General features: G+C 36.8%; 1 protein-coding gene across 13 annotated transcripts in view; it reads right to left on the reverse strand.

The window, feature by feature from the left end:
- The window catches only part of CCDC18 (coiled-coil domain containing 18), a 198,758-nt gene that overhangs the window by 100,585 nt on the left and 72,103 nt on the right, over positions 1 to 26,070 (reverse strand). For 8 of the 13 annotated variants that reach the window (XM_049879768.1, XM_049879765.1, XM_049879767.1 and 5 more), the window contains exons 22-29: positions 24,511 to 24,610; positions 23,385 to 23,501; positions 22,191 to 22,334; positions 19,698 to 19,901; positions 17,685 to 17,822; positions 7,010 to 7,210; positions 3,287 to 3,742; positions 2,653 to 2,764 (exon numbers count right to left, since the gene is read on the reverse strand). In XM_049879768.1, coding sequence (XP_049735725.1) covers positions 2,750 to 2,764; positions 3,287 to 3,742; positions 7,010 to 7,210; positions 17,685 to 17,822; positions 19,698 to 19,901; positions 22,191 to 22,334; positions 23,385 to 23,501; positions 24,511 to 24,610 — 1,375 coding nt within the window. In that variant the 3' untranslated portion in view covers positions 2,653 to 2,749. Of the gene's footprint in view, positions 1 to 2,652; positions 2,765 to 3,286; positions 3,743 to 7,009; positions 7,211 to 17,684; positions 17,823 to 19,697; positions 19,902 to 22,190; positions 22,335 to 23,384; positions 23,502 to 24,510; positions 24,611 to 26,070 lie in introns of those variants that run through there. The other 5 variants (XR_007516706.1, XM_049879760.1, XM_049879761.1 and 2 more) reach the window with 1 other exon arrangement.

Here is a 26,070-nt window from a genome sequence, read left to right on the forward strand (position 1 = left end):
ACATAAAGGTTAGCAATTTTTTAAAAAGGAGAATTAGGAAAGAATAGTAGTGTTCCAGAATAAAATAAAGGTATATCAAGAAGGGGCTGGTAAACAGTGTTAAATGCTGTAGAAAAATTAAACATATGTAAGAATGAAAACAGGACACTGGGTGTGCCAATTAGGAATTTAAAGAGTAGGGAGGGTGGAAAGGAGCCCTGGTGGTACAGTGTTTAAAGGCCTGGGTATTAACCAAAAGGTTAGCAGTTAAAACTCACCAGCCACTCTGCGGGAGAAAGATGTGGTAGTCTGATTCTGTAAAGATTTATAGCTTTGGAAACGTTATGGGGCAGTTCTACTGTGTCCCATAGGGTCTCTATGAGTCAGAATCGACTCAATGGCAATGGGTTTGGTTTGGAGAAGGGTGGAAGTCAGGCTGTATTAGATTAATGAATGAGCAGGAAGTGAAGGATAAAACAGTGAGTATAAACTAGTTTTTCTAAGAAATTTGGTGATTAAGGAAAAGACCATATATTGGTTAGGGCTTTTTTGTTTGCAAGTGGCAGAAATCCAATTTGAACTAGTTTTTTTAAAAGGCTTACTATAAGAATATTGTGGTGTCTCAGAATCCAAGGTCAATAATGTGTCTGGGTCTCAATAACATGTGGACCCAGGGATCATCAGGATTCTTTATCTTGTTTCTCTCTGTGGTTTTGTTTCATTTGTTTCTCTCCTTTCTGCAGAGTGTTGCACTGCTTCTTTGGTCCACGTGGCAGGACATATGGTGTCAACAGCTCTGGAGCCTTGCATTTTACAGTCCAGGCACTCAGAGAAATAGTAGAGATTTTTTTCCAGTTCCAAAATTCCTGAGAAAGGATTGTGACTCTGTTTGAATTAAATGTCTAACTCTGGATCAATCAACTATAGCCAGGAATTACAGAGATTAAGGAATTGCACTGTAACATGGCTACTCCTACTGAAATTACATGAATTCAGTAGGATATGAAAGTATCAAACAAAAAAAAGTATGCAATATAGGGAGACAGCATTTTCTTGAGGGGTGTGTGGTATATGGGGTTTTTTGGGGGGGGTAGGCTACAGAAGGTATTTGAACGTGTTTATATGAATGGGAGTAGTCAAAGGCATAAAGTTAAAGATATAGGAAAGCAGTGGGATAATAGAATAAAATTCTAGGGTACAATGGAAAGACTGGAATTTAGTACACAAGAGGAAGGATTACCCACTGAGAGACAGAAGCCTTCCTGAGACAGGAGAGGAGAAAAGTATAAATACATACTGCCACAGGTAAGTCTAGAAGGATAAAGGAAGTTGAGCAAGATTGTACCTGATCTCCTAAAGTACGTCTCTTGAGAGTGTGGGACATGGAAGTAAAGGGGGTGGTTAAAAAAATAATAAACGATTAATATACCTGCAACGAGGAAGAGAGAGGAGGCTGAAGAGAAGAGGTTAAAGTTTGTCAAGAACTGCTAAAAATCTAACTCAGATTAAAAAAAAAGAAAACAACGTTGCCATCCAGTTGATTCTGACTCACAGCGACCCTATAGGACAGAGCAGAACTGCCCCATAGGGTTTCCAAGGAGCAGCTGGGGATTCGTACTGCTGATCTTTTGGTCAGCAGCCAAGCTCTTAGGCACTGCACCACCAGGGCTCCCCAACTCAGATTGGGAACTATAAATTTATAAAGGTGCTAGCCATAATTGTGAATCTACTCAGTAATGCTAATAATCCATGAACAAGAACTGACAAGGCGCATGACAGAAAAACAAGGCGCAAGGGGAATAAAGGTACTACTGACTGAGAAGACTGAATCAGTACCTTAACTCTTGGGGTCAAGTCACTAGGAAGTAGCAGTCAAAGATAAACTTTATTCTACTCCTGACAAATAATCACAAATCGTGAATTAGTGTTGTTCAAAGTGGCACTGCCAGCAAATTAATGTCCTTAATGTTCAACTATCAGAGAAGATTAACTCCATATTATTTTATAAGGATATACTTATATTCACTTATAAATAAAATACTGGGCCTAAAGATATCAAATCCAATCTCCGCAGAGATTTTAAAAGTTGAAGCCTTAAATATGTCATCTTAATTTTGCTGTATTATTCTACCACAGAGCTAACCATACATACATAGAGTCACTAACCCAAAGTCCATCTCTGGATACTTATAAAAAATCACTTTCTTTAAAACATATGTCTTATATTATTGTGTTAAGTGATTTTATCTGTAAACAAGAATAAAAAGGTATCTACTTCATAGCGTTGCTATGAGGATTAAATGAGCTAATAAATATAAAGTGCCTAGAATAGTGCCTGACAAATGGTAAGTATTCAACAAGTCAGCCATTATTAGTACAATTATTAACCTGTGGTAGAATGACTTCTACATCCATATTACTAATTTTAAAATTGAGTATCACTAGAAAAATAAGCAATAGGGTAATCGTACTAAAAATATAAATAACTAAAATACACATTTCAACAATGATTTTTATATAAGAAATAAAGGAAATGGCAAATTTAAATTAAAAAAATGACTAAAAGGAATGAATTAATTTTCACTAAAAATGTAATTAAGCTTTAGAATAAAGGGCTTTCTTTAAAAATATTGAAATATAAAATTTATTCAAAAACAATAAAATATAGGCCTCTATGAATTTTTTTTTTTATGAAGTATGAGCTACATAAAAGTAAACACAGCACATTACCACAAATTCCACTGTTCATCACATGAACATCTTCTTTTAATTACAAATTTTCTCCCTGTAATAATACAAAATAATAAATTAGTATCTGAAATAGTCTTGCACTGATTTAGCATTAAGTCACTCTTCTATGAATTTTTGGTCTTTGCTTTTAAAGTTTAGACATTATTTTGGCTTTCACACATAACAGTAACTTATCACTAAAAAGAAGCCCTGGTGGCACAGTGGTTAAATGCGCAGTTGCTAACCAAAAGGTGAGCAGTCGAGAAAGATGTGGCAGTTTGCTTCTGTGAAGATATACAGCCTTGGAACCTCATGGGACAGTTCTACTCTGTCTTACAGGATTGCTTAAGTTAGAATCGACTTGACAGCAATGGGTTTTTATCACTAAAAAGTGTTTTTTTCTATTCCTTTCCAACACTTAAATTTTATGTCCATTATTGATCAAAAACAAAGAAATACAAACAAGATTTCCGGGACATGGTATGCGTCATTTAAATTATATGAATTTTCCTCTAGGTAACAAAATATTATTCATTGGAGACAAATTATTATACCTTCTAATGCATGAAATACATACCTGAGTTAAACCAGTCCCTGTTTGCGCAGACGACTTTTTTAATAATCTCACTTCTTTGTTTATGTATCTTAGCATTCCACTAAGAGTGCTAAAGTCATTACTCTCAGAACTATCATCTTCTAGGTTATATGTAAGAGGATCAAATGAGTCTAACTGGTTGTAAGTCAGATCCTTCTGGCTTTCTTCTAATGTTGAAGACTGTTCTAACTGCATTTTCTTTAGGTCTTGTAGTAATTCTTCAGAAAGATCTTCATCAACATGAGTCTTGAAACTTAGGTCACTGGCACTAATAGAGCGACGTAGTTTTTCACACTTGAAAAAAGGTGTGTGAGAATGTTTAGCACACTTTGGATCTTGAATGTCTGGCATAATTCCTGTTGGGACTGATAGGAACTTGATGTCTTCTGCCCTTTCACACCGAGAAATTTTAGCTTGTAATCTGGTTAATTCCGATTCCTGTAGAAAAATCAGGACATAGTAAGTGCTCAATACATTTTTATTAAATGACTGAACTACTTAAAAAATTATAGACTTTGGTTTTCTAAATCAACCTTCCTCCAAGTACAGGGATTTCTTTTACAACATTCTTGAGAGTTTTCCAAGGTCTGCTTAAATACTTTACTATTTAACATAGTTTCATTTTTGGACAATTGCATGTGTTCATTTCAAATATGTCTAGACTGTGCTAAGAAATTCATAAAAAACATATTTTTCTTAAAGGATAAAAAATTTTTTTTTTTAGTGTTAATAACATCAATTTCTATTTAAGATTGAAATCTTACATCTAAAAAGTCCTCTGTAAAAGTATAGATGTACACTCTTATCTTTAGTTAATCTAATATGCACTTATGCACAAAATGACTCTTCTGAATTTTTAATATGAAATAAATGTATATTAGCTACCTCTACTTTACATGTCATCAGAATAAAGCTTTATTAAACTAGAAATTTTTCAAAGAAAAAGGTTTAAGAAATTGATTATTAATAATATTTAATAAATTGATCCTTATTAGACTTTTCATTTCTATTATTTTTCCAAACTTCAGTTTTCCCAGCTTTGATGCTGCATATACTGAAAAGCCATAAAACTTCAAAAAAATGAAAAGATAACATTTTAATTTTAAAAGCTAATAATGTAAGTGTTACAGTCTTCTGTTCAAATTTATTCTTTTTTTACAGGTATTCATAAGGTATATATTTCTAAATCAGTCACTACTGTTAATCTGATAGTTTTTTTTACTTCTAAGTTTGCCTTGTAAAAATACTCTGCTTATAATGAAAACTGTCATAACTATAGTATGTATTACAAAATGAAAGTGTAACATGTATATTTCATTTCTTTGATGTTTTTATACTACTTTATCTAGATATAGGAAACCCTAGTGGTGTAGTGGTTATGTGCTATGGCTGCTAACCAAAAGGTCAACAGTTCGAATCTACCAGATGCTCCTTGGAAACAGTATGGGGGAGTTCTACTCTGTCTTATACGGTTGCTATGAGTTCGAATCAACTCAATGGCAACGGGTTTTTTTTTTTTTTTGGTTTTTGGTATCTAGATATACTTTATTTATAAGTGGCTAGATAGAATGCCTGTTTTTTTGTAGTAAATCTTGCATTGACATTCTGGTAACCGCAATCAAAGTAGCTCTAGAGTTCACACAGTGTGGTGGTTGTGTGCTGCTGGGGTTTTTTTTACCCTTGTGCCAAGATCGAGAAATGTGGTATCTCAGATAAGTAGAATTCCACTTAACTGACAGTTTAACACATAGCATTTACAATGAAATATAGTGTACTGAATACAGTAAATATTCCGACTTTTTCTTAAGACTCAAGGAAAGTCACTGCAGTGATCATTATCATATTGTACCATAATATAGTGATGCCTCAGGGCTCTCAGGAAATGGTCTCAGTTTTGCCCTTGCCCCAACTGTCCTTAAACACTAGGGTACTAACCAGCTGGAGTAATAGAGGAAGTGAGCTAGAAAGACTAGTTGCCTCAAACTCCTTCTTCTTCTCTTCTCCCTCCCTCACTTCTGTTTCTGTTCTCTGTCATTTACAGCTGCTGTCAATGGAATTGCTTTCCATTATTTACAAACCCACCCATACAGCTACTTCTGATTGTTACAGTTAAGTCTGCTGTCTGCTCTTCTAGTGGTTTTTTCCTTTCTTCTTTTTTTCTCTTATTTGCCTTGCCTCCTCTTCAGTCTAGACTTTAGAACCACTTGGGGTTGACCTGAGAGCTACTGTTAGTCAACAAGGCTGGTATATTAGCTAAGCACATTACATTATCTCTGCGTCTTTGGCTCATTTAAGAATTTCTGCTATTCAGCCAATATTGTGGCAATTTTCTAAGCATTTGAACTTAAAAACTTGTGAATAACTGATAAATGTACTCCAAGAGGGACACCTACTGGGACAAAGGATACAACGTTAAATCTTTTAAATTTTTAGGGTAAATTCTTCACAGTAAAGCGTCGTAGTTTTGTATAAATGTTGTATATCTCCAGAACACAGGGTATATTAATGTTTCAGTAAAAGCATAACTAGAATGGTTAACCTAAGCATAATTTTAGATTATATCTATTTAGCTTTCCTCTAATACTGTAAATATCAACTTTATTAGAAAAGGAATTTAAGTGTTCAGTTTAGTAACTAGCAATATTTCTGAGATATTATTTGATTAACTCCCATTTTGCTATAAAATCAGTTATTACTTCACAAGTACCAGTGAGTTTATTTGTTCTTTTCTAAGGTCTTGGCTGACAACTTTATCATACATTATTAGTAGTTTGGAACCAATGTTGCATTTTTAATCTCAATATTGGTATTGATTCCAAATTCTAGAGAAAACTGCCATGATCAATAGAAGTGAATAAGTAGCAATACAAAAAAAAAAAAACCAAACCCACTGCTGTCAAGTCGATTCCAACTCATAGTGACCCTATTGGACAGAGTAGAACTGCCCCACAGGGTTTTCAAGGATCAGCTAATGGATCCGAACTGCCAACCTTTTGGTTAGCAGCCAAGCTCTTAACCACTATGCCACCAGGGCTCCAAGTAGCAATGGGCTACATAAAAAATGATGTCTATACTCAAATAATAGCAACAATTGTGAGGATGGTGCAGGACCAGGCAGTGTTTCATTCTGTTGTACATAGGGTTGCTACGAGTTGGAACCGACTCAATGGCACCTAACAACAACATACTCAAATTCAGTAAAAAAAAAAAAATCTGAACATAATCTTGCAATTTCTACTTTATGATTTTTAAAGGAACTTTACTGATTTTGAAAAATGCTTCTACCTTTTTAGGTACATCAAGTATGAAACTGTCTAAAGTAAACATTATGAGTGATGAGTTTGAATTTGAACATTTATAGATTATTTCTCCTGTGGTAATATGATGTACATCATTTTAATAATTCCCAAATCAACACCTGCTAAATAAAGTGTTTTTATTCAAAGAGGTCAAGAGCTGGTCACATCCAAACCAAACCCATTGCCATCCAGTCAAATTTTGACCCAAAGCGACCCTATAAGATAGAACAGAACTGTCCTATAGGGTTTCCAAGGCTATAATTTTTACAGAAGTAGACTGGCGTTCAAACTGCCAACCTCTCTGTTAGCAGCAAAGCATTTTCTTCTACAAACAAGGACAGGAAAAATAAGTCATAAATTTACTTTTTCATATATTTGCTTCATGTCCTTGTATATACTCACTTACTTTAATAAGTAATGCTTCATTTGCAGCTTCAATCACTTCATTCCTGTCTTGAACTTGTTGATGCAAATTGCTTACAGTGTCCTGGGCATCTTCTAATTCCAGTTTTGCCTTCTCTAATTGTTCATTTAATTGCTGAACAGAACTTTTCTGAGAGTCAGCAGACATCTTCCATTTTGCATGGTTCTCTTGATGTGAAAGCATCTATATAGGCCCAAAATTAGAAAAGGAAAAAAAGAAAGAAGATAGGAGGGAGTTGGTCTCAACAACATCCCGAGACTGTTCACTTCCGCTTACTTCTCTTAAAAAAAAAGTAATTCTGTTTGTAGTTATAAACATTTCATTTCTCAACAAATAAAATATAAGAGAGAACAAGGGGAGAAGGAAGCTATTAAATTTACTTACGAACAGTTAACCAAATGCAATAGACCCTATTTGGATCCTGATTTGAACAAACCAACTATAAAGATTTTTGAGACAATTGGGGAAAACTAAACAACTATTAGATATTTGATGATATTAAGGAATTACTGCCAGTTTTTAGGTTTGATAACAGTATTGTGGTTACATTAAAAAAAAAATGCCCTTATCTTTTAGAGATGCTCACTGAAATATTTACAGATAAAATTATTATATCTTGGGTTTGCTTCAAAATAATATGTGGAAATGGGGCAAGAGTAGAAGTGATGTGGATGAGGTTAAAACTATGGTGCCCCTACTTCCCAGTGGGTTTTGGGCCTGGTGTCCTGGTGTAATTATTAACAGAATCGCTTTTCATTCTCAAAAGCATTGCCTTTTAGATGATAAACATGGCTTTGGGTTTGTTTACAGATGAAATCAAATTGGCCACAAGCTTATAATTATTCAAGGTGATAATAAACACAGGAGGATTTATACTATTTTTCACCTTTGAATATGTTTAAAATTTTCCACAACAAGAAGTTAAAAAACATTGCATTCTCACCCAAAAAAAGAGCTTCTCAATTATTAAGTAACTTGGCTGACAGTATTTTTTTTAAAATGCTGATGAAAATTACTGATTTCCTTTTTTAACTCTCCCTCACTTTAATAATATACTCTCATGTTCACACAGACTGTATATATACACGCCTTAAAAATAAATCTGTTAACTACCAAAGAGGAGGAAAACAATTACATATTTTTATATCATATACATAAAATATTATTAATTATTAAACAATACTAGAACCAATTTTTTACAATTTATTTTTATACTATCTGCTTAAAATTTTGGGTGGCTTACAAAACTAATAGTAAAAAATTTGATAATTACAGATAAAAACAGAATACCTGTTGCCACCGAATAGATTCTGACTCATAGTGACTCTATAGGACACAGTAGAACTGCCTCACAAGGTTTCTAAGGAGCAGCTGGTGGATTAAAACTGCCAACCTTTTGGTTACCAGCTGAGCTCTTAACCACTGTGCCACCAGGGCTCCAAAAACAGAATAGAGACTATATAGTAAGTGTAATGAGTAGTTATTGGCAAACATTTGAGATGGATTAATTATTACCGATGGTCACTGTTATGGATTGAATTGTGTCCCCCAAAAATGTTTGTAAACTTGGCAAGGTCATGACTCCCAGTATTGTGTGACTGTCCACCATTTTGTCATCTGATGTGATTTTCCTATGTGTTGTAAATCCTACCTCCATGATATTAATGAGGTAGGATTAGAAGCAGTTATGTTAATGAGGCAGGACTCAATCTACAACAGTAGTTTGTATGTTGAGTCAATCTCTTTCGAGATCTAAAAGAAAGATGCAGGCAGAGAGATGGGGGACCTCATACTACCAAGAAAGCAGAGACAGAAACAGAGTGCGTCCTTTGGACCTCGGGTTCCTGCACTGAGAAGTTCCTAGACCAGAAGATTAATGACAAGGACCTTTCCCCAGAACAGGGAGAAAGACTTCCCCTAGAGCTGGCACCCTGAATTTAGACTTCTAGCCTCCTAAACTGTGAGAGAATAAATTTCTCTTTGTTAAAGCCATCCACTGTGGTATTTCTGTTATAGCCATACTAGATAACTGAGACAGTCACTAAGTTGAGCAGTTACTATCAATTAGTTATGTTGACTCTGACTGCATTGACATTTGTCTCTGAAGACCAAGGGCTGATACCTCTTAGCCTGAGAGCTGGATTCAGCTTACAAATGTGTTTTGTTTGGCAGACACAAAGTTTTCAAATACTTCTGAATCTAAGTGCACTTAAGCCAGATATGGTCCTCTCAAGTCCCACCAATCTTCAACAAAGATGTTACTAAACTGATCTTTGAAAGGAGTTTAATATAAATGTATTTGCAATGCCTGCCATACAGAAAGATGCTTTATAAGAACTATCCAAAAGAAGTAATTTATTTAGATCTTATACAAAGATTTTGGATGACATCTTCAAACGCAGTTTTTTAAATGACAGAGAAATATGCTAATCTAATTGATAGCATGGCCCATTTCTACAAGGGCTGAGGATATACTGATAGATGATAAAACACACAGTATCAGGTTCTAGCATTACCTTTCTATCTAACCTAATATCAGAACAAATGTTGGAAATTACAAAGCATTATAGATTCACCCATCTGTCTGTCTGTCGTACCGTGGCGGCTTGTGTGTTGCTGTGACACTGGAAGCTATGCTACCAGTATTTCAAATACCAGCAGGGTCACCCATGGTAAACAGGTTTCAACGGAGCTTCCAGACTAAGACAGAATAGGAAGAAGGTCCTGGTGTTCTACTTCTGAAAAAACTGTGAAAACCTTATGAATAGCAGCAGAACACTGTCTCATACAGTGCCAGAAGATGAGCCCCTCAGGCTGGAAGGCATTTAAAATATGACTGGGGAAAACCTGCCTCCTCAAAATAGAGTCAATCTTAAGAACATGGATGGAGTCAAGCTTTTGAGACCTTCCTTTGCTGATGTGGCTCGACTCAAAATGAGAAGAAACAGCTGCAAACATCCAATAATAATGGGAATGTGGAATGTAGGAAATACAAATCTAGGAAAATTGGAAGTCGTCAAAAATGAAATGGAGACCTAAACATAAAGACTAAAACGATAAAGATCATGGAAGAAAAAGTAGGGATAACCCTAGGAGCCCTAATACAAGGCATAAACAGAATACAAAACATTACCAAAAATGATGAAGAGAAACCAGATAACTGGGAGCTCCTAAAAATCAAACACCTATGCTCATCTAAAGACTTCACCAAAAGAGTAAAAAGACCACCTACAGACTGGGAAAGAATTTTCAGCTATGACATCTCAGACCAGTGCCTGATCTCTAAAATCTACATGATTCTGTCAAAACTCAACCACAAAAAGACAAACAACCCAATCAAGAAGTGGGCAAAGGATATGAACACACATTTCACTAAAGAAGATATTCAGGCAGCCAACAGATACATGAGAAAATGCTCTCGATCATTAGCCATTAGAGAAATGCAAATTAAAACTACGATGAGATTCCATCTCACACCAACAAGGCTGGCATTAATCCAAAAAACACAAAATAATAAATGTTGGAGAGGCTGCGGAGAGATTGGAACTCTTATACACTGCTGGTGGGAATGTAAAATGGTACAACTACTTTAGAAATCTATCTGGCGTTATCTTAAACAGTTAGAAATAGAACTACCATACAACCCAGAAATCCCACTCCTCGGAATATACCCTAGAGAAACAAGAGCCTTCACACAAACAGATATATGCACACCCATGTTTACTGCAGCTCTGTTTACAATAGCAAAAAGCTGGAAGCAACCAAGGTGTCTGTCAACGGATGAATGGTTAAATAAATTGTGGTATATTCACACAATGGAATACTACGCATCGATAAAGAACAGTGAGGAATCTGTGAAACATTTCATAACATGGAGGAACCTGGAAGGCATTATGCTGAGCGAAATTAGTCAGAGGCAAAAGGACAAATATTGTGTAAGACCACAATTATAAGATCTTGAGAAATAGTAAAAACTGAGAAGAACACATACTTTTGTGGTTACGAAGGGGGGAGGGAGGGAGGGAGGGAGAGGGTTTTTTATTGATTAATCAGTAGATAAGAACCGCTTTGGGTGAAGGGAAAGACAACACTCAATACATGGAAGGTCAGCCCAATTGGACTGGACCAAAAGCAAAGAAAGAAGTTTCCGGGATAAATGAATGCTTCAAAGGTCAGCGGAGCAGGGGTGGGGGTCTGGGGAACATGGTTTGAGGGGACTTCTAAGTCAATTGGCAAAATAATTCTATTATGAAAACATTCTGCATCCCACTTTGAAATGTGGCATCTGGGGTCTTAAATGCTAACAAGTGGCCATCTAAGATGCATCAATTGGTCTCAACCCACCTGGAGCAAAGGAAAATGAAGAACACCAAGGTCACATGACAACTAAGAGCCCAAGAGACAGAAAGGGCCACATGAACCAGAGACCTACATCATCCTGAGACCAGAAGAACTAGTTGGTGCCCGGCCACAATCGATGACTGCCCTGACAGGCAGCACAACAGAGAACTCCTGAGGGAGCAGGAGATCAGTGGGATGCAGACCTCAAATTCTCATAAAAAGACCAGACTTAATGGTCTGACTGAGACTAGAGGAATCCCGGCGGCAATGCTCCCCAGACCTTCTGTTGGCACAGGACAGGAACCATCCCTGAAGACAACTCATCAGACATGAAAGGGACTGGTCAGCGGCGGGGAGAGAGATGCTGATGAAGAGTGAGCTAATTATATCAGGTGGACACTTGAGAGTGTGCTGGCAACTTTTGTCTGGAGGGGGGATGGGAGGAGAGAGAGAGGGAAGCTGGCAAAATTGTCACAAAAGGAGAGACTGAAAGGGCTGACTCAATAGGGGGAGAGCAAGTGGGAGTAGGGAGTAAGATGTATGTAAACTTATATGTGACAGACTGATTGGATTTGTAAACGTTCACTTGAAGCTTAATAAAAGTTAATTAAAAAAAAAATGAAATGGAATGCATAAACATCGATACCCTAGGCATTAGTGAGCTGCAATGGACAGGTATCGGCCATTTTAAATCAGACAATCATATGGTCTACTATGCTTGGAATGAAAAGAGGAATGGTGTTGCATTTGTCATCAAAAAGAATATTTGTAATTGGTCTCCACCCACCTGGAGCAAAGGAGAATGAAGAACACCAAGACACAGGGTAACTATGAGCCCAAGAGACAGAAAGGGCCACATAAACCAGAGACTACATCAGCCTGAGACCAGAAGAACTAGATGGCGCCATGCTACAACTGATGAATGCCCTGACAGGGAACACAACAAAGAATCCCTGAGGGAGCAGGAGAGCAGTGGGATGCAGACCCCAACTTCTCAAAGAAGACCAGACTGACTAAGACTAGAAGGACCCTGGTGGTCATGGTCCCCAGGCCTTCTGTTAGCCCAAGACAGGAACCATTCCCAAAGCCAACTCTCCAGACAGGGATTGGACTAGACAATGGGATAGAAAATGATACTGGTGAAGAATGAGCTTCTTGGATCAAGTAGACACATGAGACTATGTTGGCATCTCCTGTCTGGAGGGGAGATGAGAGGGCAGAGTGGGTTAGAAGCTGGCCGAATGGACACGAAAAGAGAGACTGGAGGGAAGGAGTGTGCTGTCTCATTAGGGCGAGAGCAATTAGGAGTATATAGCAAGGTGCATATAAATTTTTGTATGAGAGGCTGACTTGATTTGTAAACTTTCACTTAAAGCACAATAAAAATTAAAAAAAAATTTTTTTCAAGCTCTATCCTGAAGTACAACCTTGGAATTGGATAATATTCATATGCCTACAAGGAAGACCAGTTAATATGACTATTATTTAAATTTATACACCAACCACTAATGCCAAAGATGAGGCAACTGGAGAATTTTACCACCTTCTGCAGTCTGAAATTGATCTAACATGCAATCAAGATGCACTGATAATTACTGGTGATTGGAATGCAAAAGTTAGAAACACAGAAGGATTGGTAGTCGGAAAATACTGCCTTGGTGACACAAACAATGCCGCAGATCGCAAGACAGAATTCTGCAAGACAAATGACTTATTCATTGCAAATATCTTTTTTCAACAACATAAATGGTGACTATACATGTGGACCTCACCAGATGGAAAACACATGAATCAAATCAACTACATCTGTGGAAACAGATGATGAGAAAGCTCAATATCATCACTTAGAACAAAACCATGGGCCAACTGCAGAAGAGACCATCAATTACTCATATGCAAGTTCAACTTGAATCTGAAGAAAATTAAAACAAGTCTGTGAGAGCTAAAATATGACACTGAGTACATCTCCCCTGAATTTAGAAGAGATTTGATGCACTGAACAATAATGACCAAAGGCCAGACGAGTTGTGGGATGACATCAAGGACATCATACATGAGGAAAGTAAAAGGAAATTAAAAAGACAGGAAAGAAAGAAAAGACCAGAATGGATGTCAAAGAAACTCTGAAACTTGCTCTTAAGATAGAGTAGCTAAAGCAAATGGAAGAAATGATGACGTAAAAGAGCTGAAGATTTCAAAGGACAGCTTGAGAAAACAAAGAAAAGAATTGAATGAAACCAAAAGGGAAGAACACACTCAGCATTTCTCAAGCTGAAAGAACTGAACAAAAAATTCAAGCCTCAAGTTGAAATTCTCAAGGATTCTATGAGCAAAATATCAAACATTGTAGGAAGTATCAAAAGAAGACAGAAGGAATACATTAAGTCACTATACCAAAAAGAACTGGTTGATGTTCAACTATTTCAGGAGGTAGCATATGATCAAGAAGCAGTGGCACTGAAGGAAGGAATTCAAATTGCACTGAAGACACTGGGGAAAAACAAGGTTCCAGGAATTGGTGGAATACCATTTGAGATGTTCCAACAGATGGATGCAGCGCTGGAGGCACTCACTCATCTACGCTGATAAAGTTGGAAGACAGCTACCTGGCCAACTGACTAGAAGAGATCCATATTTGTGCCCATCCCAAAGAAAGGTGATCCAAGAGAATGCGCAAGTTATAGAACAATACCACTAATACCACATGCAAGTAAGATTTTGCTGAAGCTAACTCAAAAAACATTTGCAGAACTAACAGAAATTCAAACTCGATTCAGAAAAGGACATGAAACTAGTGATACCATTGCTGATCAGCTGAATCACGGTTGAAAGCTGTTGTTGTTGGTTGTTAGGTGTCCTGAGTTGCTGCCGACTCCTAGCCAAATCACGTACAAAAGAACAAAATGCTGCCTGATCCTGCATTATCATCACAATTGTTATGCTTGAGGCCATTGTTGCAGCCACCATGTCAATCCATCTTGTTGAAGGTCTTCCTCTTTTTCACTGACCCTCAACTTTACCAAGCATGATATCCTTCTCCAGGGACTGGTTCCTCCTGATAACATGTCCAAAGTATGTGAGATGAAGTTTCTCCATTGTTGCTTCTAAGGAGCATTCTGGCTGTACCTCTTCCAAGACAAATTTGTTCATTTTTATGGCAGTCCATGGTATATTCAATATTCTTTGCCAACACCATAATTCAAAGGCATCAATTATCCTTTGGTCTTCCTTCCTCATGTTCAGCTTTTGCATGCATATCAGACGATTGAAAACACCATGACTTGGGTCAGGAACACCTCAGTCCTCTAAATGACATCTTTGATTTCAACACTTTAAAGAGATCTTTTGCAGCAGATCTGCCCAATGCAATGCATTGTTTGACTTCTTGACTGCTGCTTCCATGGGTGTTGATTTTGGACCCAAGTAAAATGAAATCCTTGACAACTTCAAAATTTTCTCCATTTATCATGATGCTGGTTATTGATGCAGTTGTGAGGATTTTTGTACTTATGTTGAGGTGTAATCCATGCTGAAGGTTATAGTCTTTAATCTTCATTAGTAAGTGCTTCAAGTCCTCTTCCCTTTCAGCATGCAGGGTTGTGTCATCTGCATATCAGACTGTTAGTATGTCTTTCTCCAATCCTGATGCTATGTTCTTCTTCACACAGTCCAGCTTCTCGGATTATTTGCTCAGCATATAGATTGATTATGTGTGGTACAAGGATACAACCCTTATGCACACCTTTCCTGATATTAAACCACGCGGTATTCCCTTTTTCTGGTTGAACAACTGCCTCTTGGTCTACGTACAGGCTCCACATGAGCACAATTAAGTGTTCTGGAATCCCCATTCTTCCCAATGTTATCCATAATTTGTTATGATCCACAGAGTCAAATGCCTTTGTGTTGTCAATAAAACACAGGTAAACATCTTTCTGGTATTCTCTGCTTTCAGCCAAGATCCATCCGTTATCAACAATGATATCCCTTGTTCTACATCCTCTTCTGAATCCAGCTTGATTTTCTGGCAGTTCCCTGCTGATTTACTGCTGCAACTACTTTTTAATGATCGTTGGCAAAATTTTACTTGTGTTTGATGTTAATGATATTGTTCAATAATTTCTGAATGAATGACTTCCTCTTGGTCTATGTACAGGTTCCACATGAGCCCAATTAAATGTTCTAGAATTCCCATTCTTCACAATGTTATTCATAATTCGTTGTGATCAACAGAGTTGAATGCTTTTTGCTTAGTCAAAAATACAGGTATACATGTTTCTGGTATTTTCTGCTTTCAGCCATGATCAATCTGAGAGAGAAAGTGACATTTCTTCTTCTAAATCCAGCTTGTATTTCTGGCTCCAGGAATTGATGGAATATCCACTGAGATTTTTCACCAAATGGATGAAGGGCTGAAGGTGCTCACTCATCTATGCCAAGATATTTGGAAGACAGAGACCTGTCCAACTGACTGGAATTAACCCATATCTGTGGCCATTCCAAAGTAAGGTGATGCACCAGAAGGCAGAAAATATTGAACAATATCATTAACATCAAACACAAATAAAATTTTGCTAAAGAGCATTAAAAACTGGTTACAGCAGTATATGGACAAAGAACTTCCAGAAAATCAAGCTGGATTCAGAGGAGGACATAGAAGGAGGGATATCATTGCTCATAAAAGATGGATCCTGGATGAAAGCAGAAAATACCAGAAAGATGTCTACCTGTGTTTTACTGACAACACAAAGGCATCTGACTGCATGGTCATAACCAATTATGGATAACATTGGGAAGAATGGGAATTCCAGAACACTTAATTGTGCTCGTGCAGAACCTGTACATAGACCAAGAGGCAGATGTTCGACCAGAAAAAGGGGACACTGCATTGTTTAAAATCAGGAAAGGTGTGCGCAAGGGTTGTATCTTTTTACCACACTTATTCAATCTGTATGCTAAGGAAATAATCTGAGAAACCGGACTATGTGAAGAGGAACGTAGCATCAGGATCGGAGGAAGACATATTAATGATCTGTGATATGTAGATGACACAACCTTGCTTGCTGAAAGGGAAGAGGACTTGAAGCACTTACTAAGATCAGTGACTACAGCCTTCAGTATGGATTATACCTCAACACTAAGACTACAAAAATCCTCACAACTGGACCAATAATAGGCAACATTATGATGAACAGAGAAAAGACTGAAGTTGTCAAGGACTTCATTTTACTTAGATCCAAAATCAACACCCATGGAAGCAGCAGTCAAGAAATCAAATGATGTACTGCACTGGCCTAATTTGCTGCAAAAGTAAAGTGTTGAAAAGCAAAGATGTCACTTTGAGCACTAAGGTCTGAATGACCCAAGTCATGGTATTTTCAATCGCCTCATATGCATGCAAAAGCTGGACAATGAATAAGGTAGACCAAAGGATAACTGATGCCTTTGAATTATGGCGTTGGCAAAGTATATTGAATATATCATGGACTCCCAGAAGAACGAACAAATCTGTTTCAGAAGAAGTAAAGCCAGAATGCTCCTTGGAAGCGATGACGGTGAGACTTCGTCTCACATACTTTGGACATGTAATCAGTAGGAGGCAGTCCCTGGGAGAAGGATATCATGCTTGGTAAGGTAGATGGTTAGCAAAAAATAGGAAGACCCTCAGCAAAAAATAGGAAGACCCTCAGCAAAAAATAGGAAGATCCTCAATGAGATGATTGACACAGTGGCTCCAACAATGTGTTGAAACATAACAGTGATTTTGAGGATGGCACAGAACTGGGCAGTGTTTCACTGTATCGTCACAGGGTCCCTATGAGTGACATGACGCCATCTAACAAAAATAACACAGATTCAGGTCACATGAAATTGCTTATCTGAGTTACTGAATATATCCAGTTAGTTTTTGGCACATGATACTTTATAATCGATGATAGGTGGAAAAAGAGAAGGAGGAGCCAGGCTCTGGTCGAAGAGCTTGACATATATTAATTCGTTTTATCCTCACCACAGTGCTATGAGATAGATATCACTATCATATCCATTTTTGATAGAGAAGCTAAACTACTTGCTCAAGGTTAAACAACTGCTCACTGATGAGCTGGGATTTGAAACCAGTCTTCCTGGCTCAGGAATTCAAGCTCTTAACTCCACAGTATATTAGCTCACTGGATATTAAGAGAAAGCTGTATATTTAGGCTACCAGAACAATGAATTATGGATCACTATAACGAACATTTAAAAGGCAGACTTATACTTCTGTCCAGATAGGTCAACCCACCTTAGTGGGGGCTAATGGAACTTATTTTTTTACCTCACGATGATAAGCTTCTTTGAGAGATTCTACTTCTGTTGACAATTTCTTGATTTCTGCTTGCATCCTTGCTTCTAATTGAGCTTCACGTACTTGAGAAGCCCCCAGTTCTTCAGCTAAATGGTTTCCATGAACTTCCTTAAAATGACATATTGAGTAAAGGCTATATAACTTGTTCATATAGTTATTATAGCTAAACTAATCCAGTACATAATAGAAATAATTTAATCTTGTATATTATATAAACACACACACAACTTTAACTTATTAAATGGCACACTTTAAAATCTAGACATTTAAGAGACTCCGAAATGAGAGAATATTAGTATACTGCTTGCCATCATAATATAATAAAATTTCATTAACCAATGTGTCCTACAGAAAAAAACTAACGACTGCGGCATGCTGAACTCTGGCAAATAACAGTCTACACTTAGGTATGCCTGTGTACTTCTGCTTACCAGATACATCGTTTGCCTGTCAAGGATCAGTTTGTGTTTTTATCCAAACCTATGCTGGTTGTGCTTGTAATTACATAATTTTATTATACATTATGTACATGCAAAAAGAAAGCTATTTTTATATGAAAATTAAGTTATATGGTTTGGAATAGCTCAATGAAAGTGAAACACAAAAATCTGCTACCCAATTAGAAGTAGTCAAAAGAGCTGTAAAATATTCCAGGAAACCTCATAAAAAATACAACAGATGTTATACTCTGATTGGTTCACAAATATCTTCTAATTTTCCCTCCACTTTAAAGAAACCAAAATTGGAAACTATAGATGATGAAATATGAGTACGGTTATTCTACCTACAAGTAGGTAGAATTCTAATCAAAGGACCCATATATGAAGAATCAAGGCTTTGGCCCAAAATCAAAAGACTTACACATGAATGTATACTTAGAGTTTTGTGTTAAAACATAACATTTAAAAAAATGTATCATTTTTTAATAATTCTGCACTGATTCACTTTTTGATTAATTTATCAGATAAAACTGATTAAACTTCGATACTACTGATAAGGGCAGAAATTAGATAAAATTAGACAGCTTTCCTTTTCCTAGTATACCCCAAGTACTCAATATATCACTAATAAAAATTTCCTATATTCTGTTAATTTAACAACACAGAAATGTGAATAGCAACAGAGTTATGTTAACCAAAATTAAAGGTAAAAATATTTTAACTCAATTCCTATACTGAATTGGTACCATAACAAACACCCAAACCAAACCTGCTGCTGTCAAGTTGATTCCTACTCATAGCAACCCTACAGGACAGAGTAGAACTGCCCCATAGGGTGTCTAAGCAACGCCTGGTAGATTCGAACTGCCAACCCTTTTGGTTAGCAGATGTAGCTCTTAACCACTACACCACCAGGGTTTCTGGTACGGGGGGCAGAAAATGCACAAGAACTTCTCTAGGGCATCGGTGAGGACGTTTGTTTGCCAGCTGTATCCTCCCCTGCAAAGTATTTTTCTAAGCGCACTATGCTAATTTTGTTTTATAGCAACATGTGGAAGAAGACTGGCAAGGCAGCCCTCCTGAGAGTGTCTTGCAGGGAGAGGGCGGGGCCAGCAAACAAATGCAGGAGCTGTATGTTATTTGCATAAAAATACGGTAACCTCCTACCAAACACTGGAGAAACAGAATTCATATTAGTGCTCTTGCTTCTCAAAGACTGTAGGCTTCATAAAGTTGCACATCTAGGTTATAATTTTTTCATTTCTAAGAGTAGCTACAAATATAAGCACTTCTACTCAAAAAATTTTATTTGCTTTATCTCCAAGTGATACTTTAAACTCACTTAAAAGTCTAAAACGCTTTATAAATCAATGTATTGAAAACTAATTAGTTTGGCTAAAACTCAGTTCTGAGAGACTTCCTAATTATATTACAAAATTAGGCTAAATATAACGCAGTTGACTTTTGCAAGAATCATACACTTCTAAAAACTTAATGTTAAAAATATTAATATTTGAATATAATTATTTAGAATAGAAATTACTTTCTCTTTAGAGAGCTGTTTTATTTCCTCCAGCTCACTTGAGAGCCTTTCTATTTCTCTCTGTGCTTGTACTTGTTGACGACGAGCCTCCGCCATTTCTGTATGAGAGTTCTGCAACTGCTCCTGGGTTAGCCTCAAATCTTGCCCCAAATCTACAGTCTCCTTATACTGAGTTGCAATGTACTGTTCCTGCTCTTTCATAACCTGAAAATAAAAAGCATATTTGTAAGTTTCAAAATGAAATGATATAGATAACCTGTTTCTTATACTGATTTCTCTTTTAATAAGTGAATTTCCTCCTCCCAACTAAACCCCTATAAAATTTAACGTGTAATGAAGTATCACCCACTGTGAAAGTGATATTCAGAAAATGTTTTATGCTTTCGTGAGAAGAAAATGAGAAAGTACCATATCTATCAGTAACTCGTATTCACATCTTTTGCATGATTTTAACATATGCAAGTTGACTGCTGTATAAGCCTTTATCATTTAGAATATAACATTTATGACAGAATACACAATAATATATCGAGAAAAAAGAAATTAACATTTGATTAGGTCAGATGAAGAATATACTGGCAAAGGTAGTCAAAAGTCACCAATAATTTACACAGCTGGGTTATTAAGACTATGACCTTATTCCCTGCTAAAGTACAATGTTTCACAGAGGCTGATACTCCCCCTCCCCCTTTTTCTTTTTCCTTAAAGAGAAAAAAAATGTATCAGTGAAGAATAAGTTAGTAATTCCAAACCTGCTGAGTGAGGCAGGTTAGATGGCAGGTGCAAGGTGTAGAATCACCTTGCATAAAGCCATATGACCTTGCTCAAGCTGTACCAACACCTGGGGTTAATGAATGGGGGCTGACCAGACCAAGAGGGATCACCTGGGGCCACGATGCTGACTGAGCCTTACAAAGCATGATAAAATCTATCATGGCCACGTGGTGATGCTGATAAGAGCCCTGAACATGGCGGCTCAGAGGAGCTTCCTGGTTGGTGACCATGCAGAGGTCAGGGTAGCACATCCTTTAGGACATGGAAGCTCCATGCTGCAACCCCTTCCAGACCTCACCCAATGCATTTCTTCATTTGTATACTTTCTGGTGTAATAAATCTATAGGAAATATAGTATACTCTCTGTGAATTCTGTGAGTCATTCCAGTGAATTACTGGACCCAAGGGAGTAGTGGGAGCCAGCTGGTCTGAAGTAGAGGGAGTCACGTGGACTCCCAAGCTTGCAGCTGGTACCCTGAGGGGGATAGAGGAAAACCTTAAATTTGGGGCCAGCTAATCTGAAATAGAAGTCATGTGGACTCCTGAGCTTCTGGCTGCTACCCACTGACCTAGCCCTGGATTGCTAGGGATGAGAGAGAGAAGGGCTGAGTGAGCAGCTGGGGTCTGAACTGAGTAAGAACAGGGGAGTTGAGAGTTCCACAGACTACAGTTGACATGTAGAGTAGGACTTGCTATCTACCACACAAGTTGGCATGAGAAGGGAGTGATTTTAGTCTCACTGGACTGGTTTGCACAGCAGGTTATGGTGCTTGATCTCAGGACTGACGAGGGAGAGAAATGAGTATAAATTACTAGGGCGGTCCTGGTTACTGGAACAGGGGTCCAGGGTTCAATTATGTTATATATTAACATACAAATCATGTAAATATTTTTACTCAGTACTTATATTAGGGAACCTGAAATGATTTGGGCCAGTAAACATTTTTCTCACTGGGGTCTGAATTTGCTCTCACAGACTGATTTATATATATAATTCAACAATTATTGATGTTTACTATGTGACATATACTGTTCCACAGGTGCTGAGGATATAGCAGTGAACAAAGGAGACAGAGTGGCTGCCCATATGGAATTTATATTCTAGTGAGAGGGATGGATCATCAATCAGCCAATCAGTTAAACACAATAAGGAGCTGAAGTTTTAAAGTTGAGTACAGTATTTAAAAAAAAGAAAAAGTTACAACCACAAGAAGCCCTGGGAAGCAAATTCACTTTTCAAAAATGCAAATAAGTAGAATCAGTCCACTGGTCAACACACATGAAATCTGATAATATGAAGTCATCAAACTGCACCTGGAAACTCAGTAAGGCACTAGGCCTCAATAACGTACAATTATCATCTATCTGTTCATTCTCTAGGAGGAGTTCCTCAAGGACAAAGGGTTATATCTTATTAATATCTGTATCTTCAGATCTATTACATAGTAGGTTCTCAAAAAATATTTATTGACAAAATGAGCACATATTGTGGATTTACTATGTGACAGATACCATGCCAGAACCTGTAGGGATTATAAAGATAAATAAGACATTGCCTTGACAATACCTAGACCATCAGAATAAAATATTTTACAAGGCCGAAGACACAAAGAGCCTAAGAATATCTATTGCAGAGTTTCTGAATATTAAAATGAACCAGTTTAAAACATAAAGGATTATTTTACTCTTCAGAGAATAGTACTTGTATAATTTGCTTACGCTTTCCATTTCTTTCATCTTTTGTTGTGTTCTTTCAGCTTCTTTTTTCAGTTGACTTATCTCCTGTTCATTTTGTAGAATCATAAACTCTTTTTCTCGAAGCTGTTCTTTGGCATTTTGTAATTTTTCATTCAAACTTTCTATCTGAATTTTAAACAGATGATCAACATTAAGGTAACTAAGGAAAGATAATTCTTTAATCATAGCCGCATTCCAAGTACGTCAAGTTTTAAACACTCATATCTAAAATAAGCAAAACATAAAAATGTGTTTTTTCTTAAGATAACCCGTAACTTGGAAATAAACATAAGAATTTTATGCCTAATAAGATGTTTACATGTATACCTAATATACTAAAAAAGTTGAACGTCTCAATCACATTTGTATAGGAAGAAAATCAGGGTATATTAAAATAACAAAGGAAGGAGCCCTGGTGGCGCAATGGTCAAGCACTCAGCTGCTAACCAAAAGATCAGGAGTTTGAATCCACCAGCCACTCCGTGGGAGAAAAGACCTGGCGATCTGCTCTGGTAAAAATTATAGCCTATGCAGCGGTTCTGGAAAAACTGGTGGCATAGTGGTTAAGAGCTACGACTGCTATCCAAAAGGCTGGCAGTTCATATCTACCAGGTGCTCCTTGGAAACTCTAGGGGGCAGTTCTACTCTGTCCTATAGGGTCGCTATGAGCCGAAATTGACTCCACGGCAGAGAGTTTGGTTTTGGTTTTTTGGGGGCAGTACTACCCTGTCCTTGTAGGGGGTTGCTATGAGCTGGAAATGACTTAACAGCACACAACAACAACAAAACAACAAATGTTATATGACTTTACAAAAAATTTTATAGGTATTATGTACATGAGGTACAAAGTTAGTAAAAAGAAAGTCCCCTTTCTACTATGTTCCTCCTCAGAGGCAACCACTGTTACCAGAATTACTTGCAAACCCTTACAGAGATATTCTATACATATTCAGATATCTGCACATATTATAATAAATATGTGGGTACACGGATACAAGAAAAACTATACTGAAAATAACATTAACAGGAGAAAAATAAAGTAGCATGTAGGAGAATATTTAGACTGCAGTGTTTTTATTGTATATATTCTATAAAAAGTCCTACTTACGTGAATAGTAGATGTTTACAGCTAAGGAGCTAAACAATTTAAAATGAGTAACATTTTTTATAATTTACCTGTTTGTTGCATTCTTTAAGTTCTAATTCTGATTTCTGCAGAGTACCCTCTAATTTAATTATTTTTTGTTCCATTTCTCCTCTATGTTCACGGATAGTCATATCCAAATGTGTAACCTAAATACAAAAGTAACATTACATGCTGTTCAATTCTATTCTCATTTGAAAATTTGTGTGGTTGGAATGTAGTTACTGAAAGTGTTGTGGAATTGTTTTTGTGGGTATTACCTCATGTAATTTATTCAAAGGAGTGGGGAAAATAATCATTGCTTAATTATACTAGCTGATGAGCCCATATATATTATAGAAAACAACAGAAAACATAAGATTATGTTCATAAATGACAAGTAAATGATTCAGATTCCATTTTATACTGGATAACAATAACTAAATAACACCTTCTGGAACAAGGTATTATTTGCTGAGCAAGTAACTCCTTATTTAACCCTATTTTCTTTTACTATAGAGTAATATGAGATCAAAGACTCAGATACTATGCTAACCTTCATTCTCAGAAAACCTGCTTGCTATAAAAATTAGTTTAAGAAGAGATTGTACGTTTCTAATTTTTAAATATATATACACAGAAAATAAACGTGCTACAAAAATGTCCAATTTACAAAAAATTGGTGACCTCTGAAACCTTGTGTGATTGTGTCATAATAGAAAACGGTATTAAAATATAATCAGTAAAGCAGCACATGTCTGTCAGTTTGTCGTACTGTGGTGGCTTGCATGTTGCTGTGATGCTCAAAGCTTTACCATGGGTATTTCAAATACCAGCAGGGTCACCCTTGGTGGACAGGTTTCAGCGGAGCTTCTAGGCTAAGACAGACTAGGAAGAAGGACCTGGAAGCCTACTTCTGAAAAAACTGGCCAGGGAAAACCTTATGAATAGCAATATTTTGGACATGTTATCAGGAGGGACCAGTCCCTGCAGAAGAACATCATGCTTGCTAAAGTAGAGGGTCAGCGAACAAGAGAAGACCCTCAATGAGATGGACTGGCACAGTGGCTGCAATAATGGGCTAAGTTGTGCAGGACTAGGCAGTGTTTCATTGTGTTATACATAGGGTCGCTATGAGTCAGAACCAACTCCGCGGCACCTAACAACAAGAAAACCAACCTGAGCTGCTCTTTGCTTTAGCTCCCAATTTCTCTCCTTAAGTGCCTGATCCATTTCAAGGAGTTCTTGCTTTTTGTCTTCAATATCCATCTTGCATTCTCTGTGATTTAGTAAAGGAAAAAAAAAAAAAAGGAGCAAACAATAGAATTATTATAATTTTAAAAAATTAAGTCAACTGGTTTACCTTCCCTATAAGCTAAAAGCAATAGGAAGAGCTCAAATGAATACTGAGATTGAGAAGTCTCAAATTAAAGGAATAATGTGTAAAGAAAATGATCATTATCCACATAATTATTTCAACAGAATGTTTTAAAAAGGTAAAAGTAAATATATTAATTCAAACTGTATTACTGTAGGATAATTTAAGCTAAATGTTAAAGCACTCCTAAGGCTATAAGATTGAATTAGTATACAAATGAAAAAAAAAAAATCCTTATATTTTTCATCTAGAGATGAAGTGAGTGTTTGGAACTCTTGTGTAGAACAGTTATGACTTCACTGCAACTGAATGAGGCACTTATCTCATGGTTGGTACCTCTGATATCCATAGCTCATGAAATGACCACTGTGTTTCTCACGGGGATTTTACTCGAAATGATGCCTTATGTATGGTAAAGTACTGAATTCTAATATAAAAATTTTATTTTTTTTTAACTTTAGTCCTTCTAGAGCTCTAACTTGTGTACAACTTTGTGTTATGAAAGTGCTTAATACTGACACAATCTACCACTCTGCAGAATGTGATCAGCGAGTTTTAATCTGGAACTCTAAATTCTGATATGACCAAGGCTGAACGTGTTGATATTGAATATCCTCATATGATTTTCCAGTCCGAAATGTGAAACAATACTGAATAAAGATATTGATTTCTAAAAGCAGATTCTGAACTTTTACTTTAATGAGTTGTTTACTATTCTTCTAAAGCCTCAAAAGTTATAAAACGAGGCTAAAACTAATAATCCAAAAATAAGATGAAATGAATTCTAAAGAAAACTTCTAATTTCTGCCTATGTAAATAGCTGAGGTCCCAAAATTCAGCTATTAGATAGAATTTAAGATTTTTCCTGTTTACTTCTTTTATACATTCATTCACTTAACATTCATTTAGCAACTATTTATTGGATGCTTTCCATATGGCAGTTGGTTATTTTTTGGGGGGGGTTTCCATATGCCGAGTTCTAAGAACTAGGGATTTAATAGTTAAAAAAAAGAGATGTCTCTGATCTCGCAGAGCTTACATTCTAATTTGGGGGTGGGGGAGAAGATAATAAACAGCTAAATTGACTAGGGTGATGAAATAGTGACTGGGTGGTCAGGGAAGGCAACTCTGAGGAAATGAGAAGGGCAAGAAGAAACTGGCCGTAGCATTATTCCAAGCAGAACAAACAGCTATGGCAAAGGACCTAAGATGTGAACAAACTTAGTAAGTTTAAAGAAAAATAAAAAGGAGCAAGGAGAGTGGTATGAAATAAGACCAGAGAGGGAGGCTGGAACCTGATCATGTAGGGATTTCGATGCCGGGATACGAAGCTTGGATTTTATTCTGAATGTTTTGGGCAT

Source organism: Elephas maximus, chromosome 3 (assembly GCF_024166365.1).
Source record: "Elephas maximus indicus isolate mEleMax1 chromosome 3, mEleMax1 primary haplotype, whole genome shotgun sequence".
NCBI lineage: Eukaryota > Metazoa > Chordata > Mammalia > Proboscidea > Elephantidae > Elephas > Elephas maximus.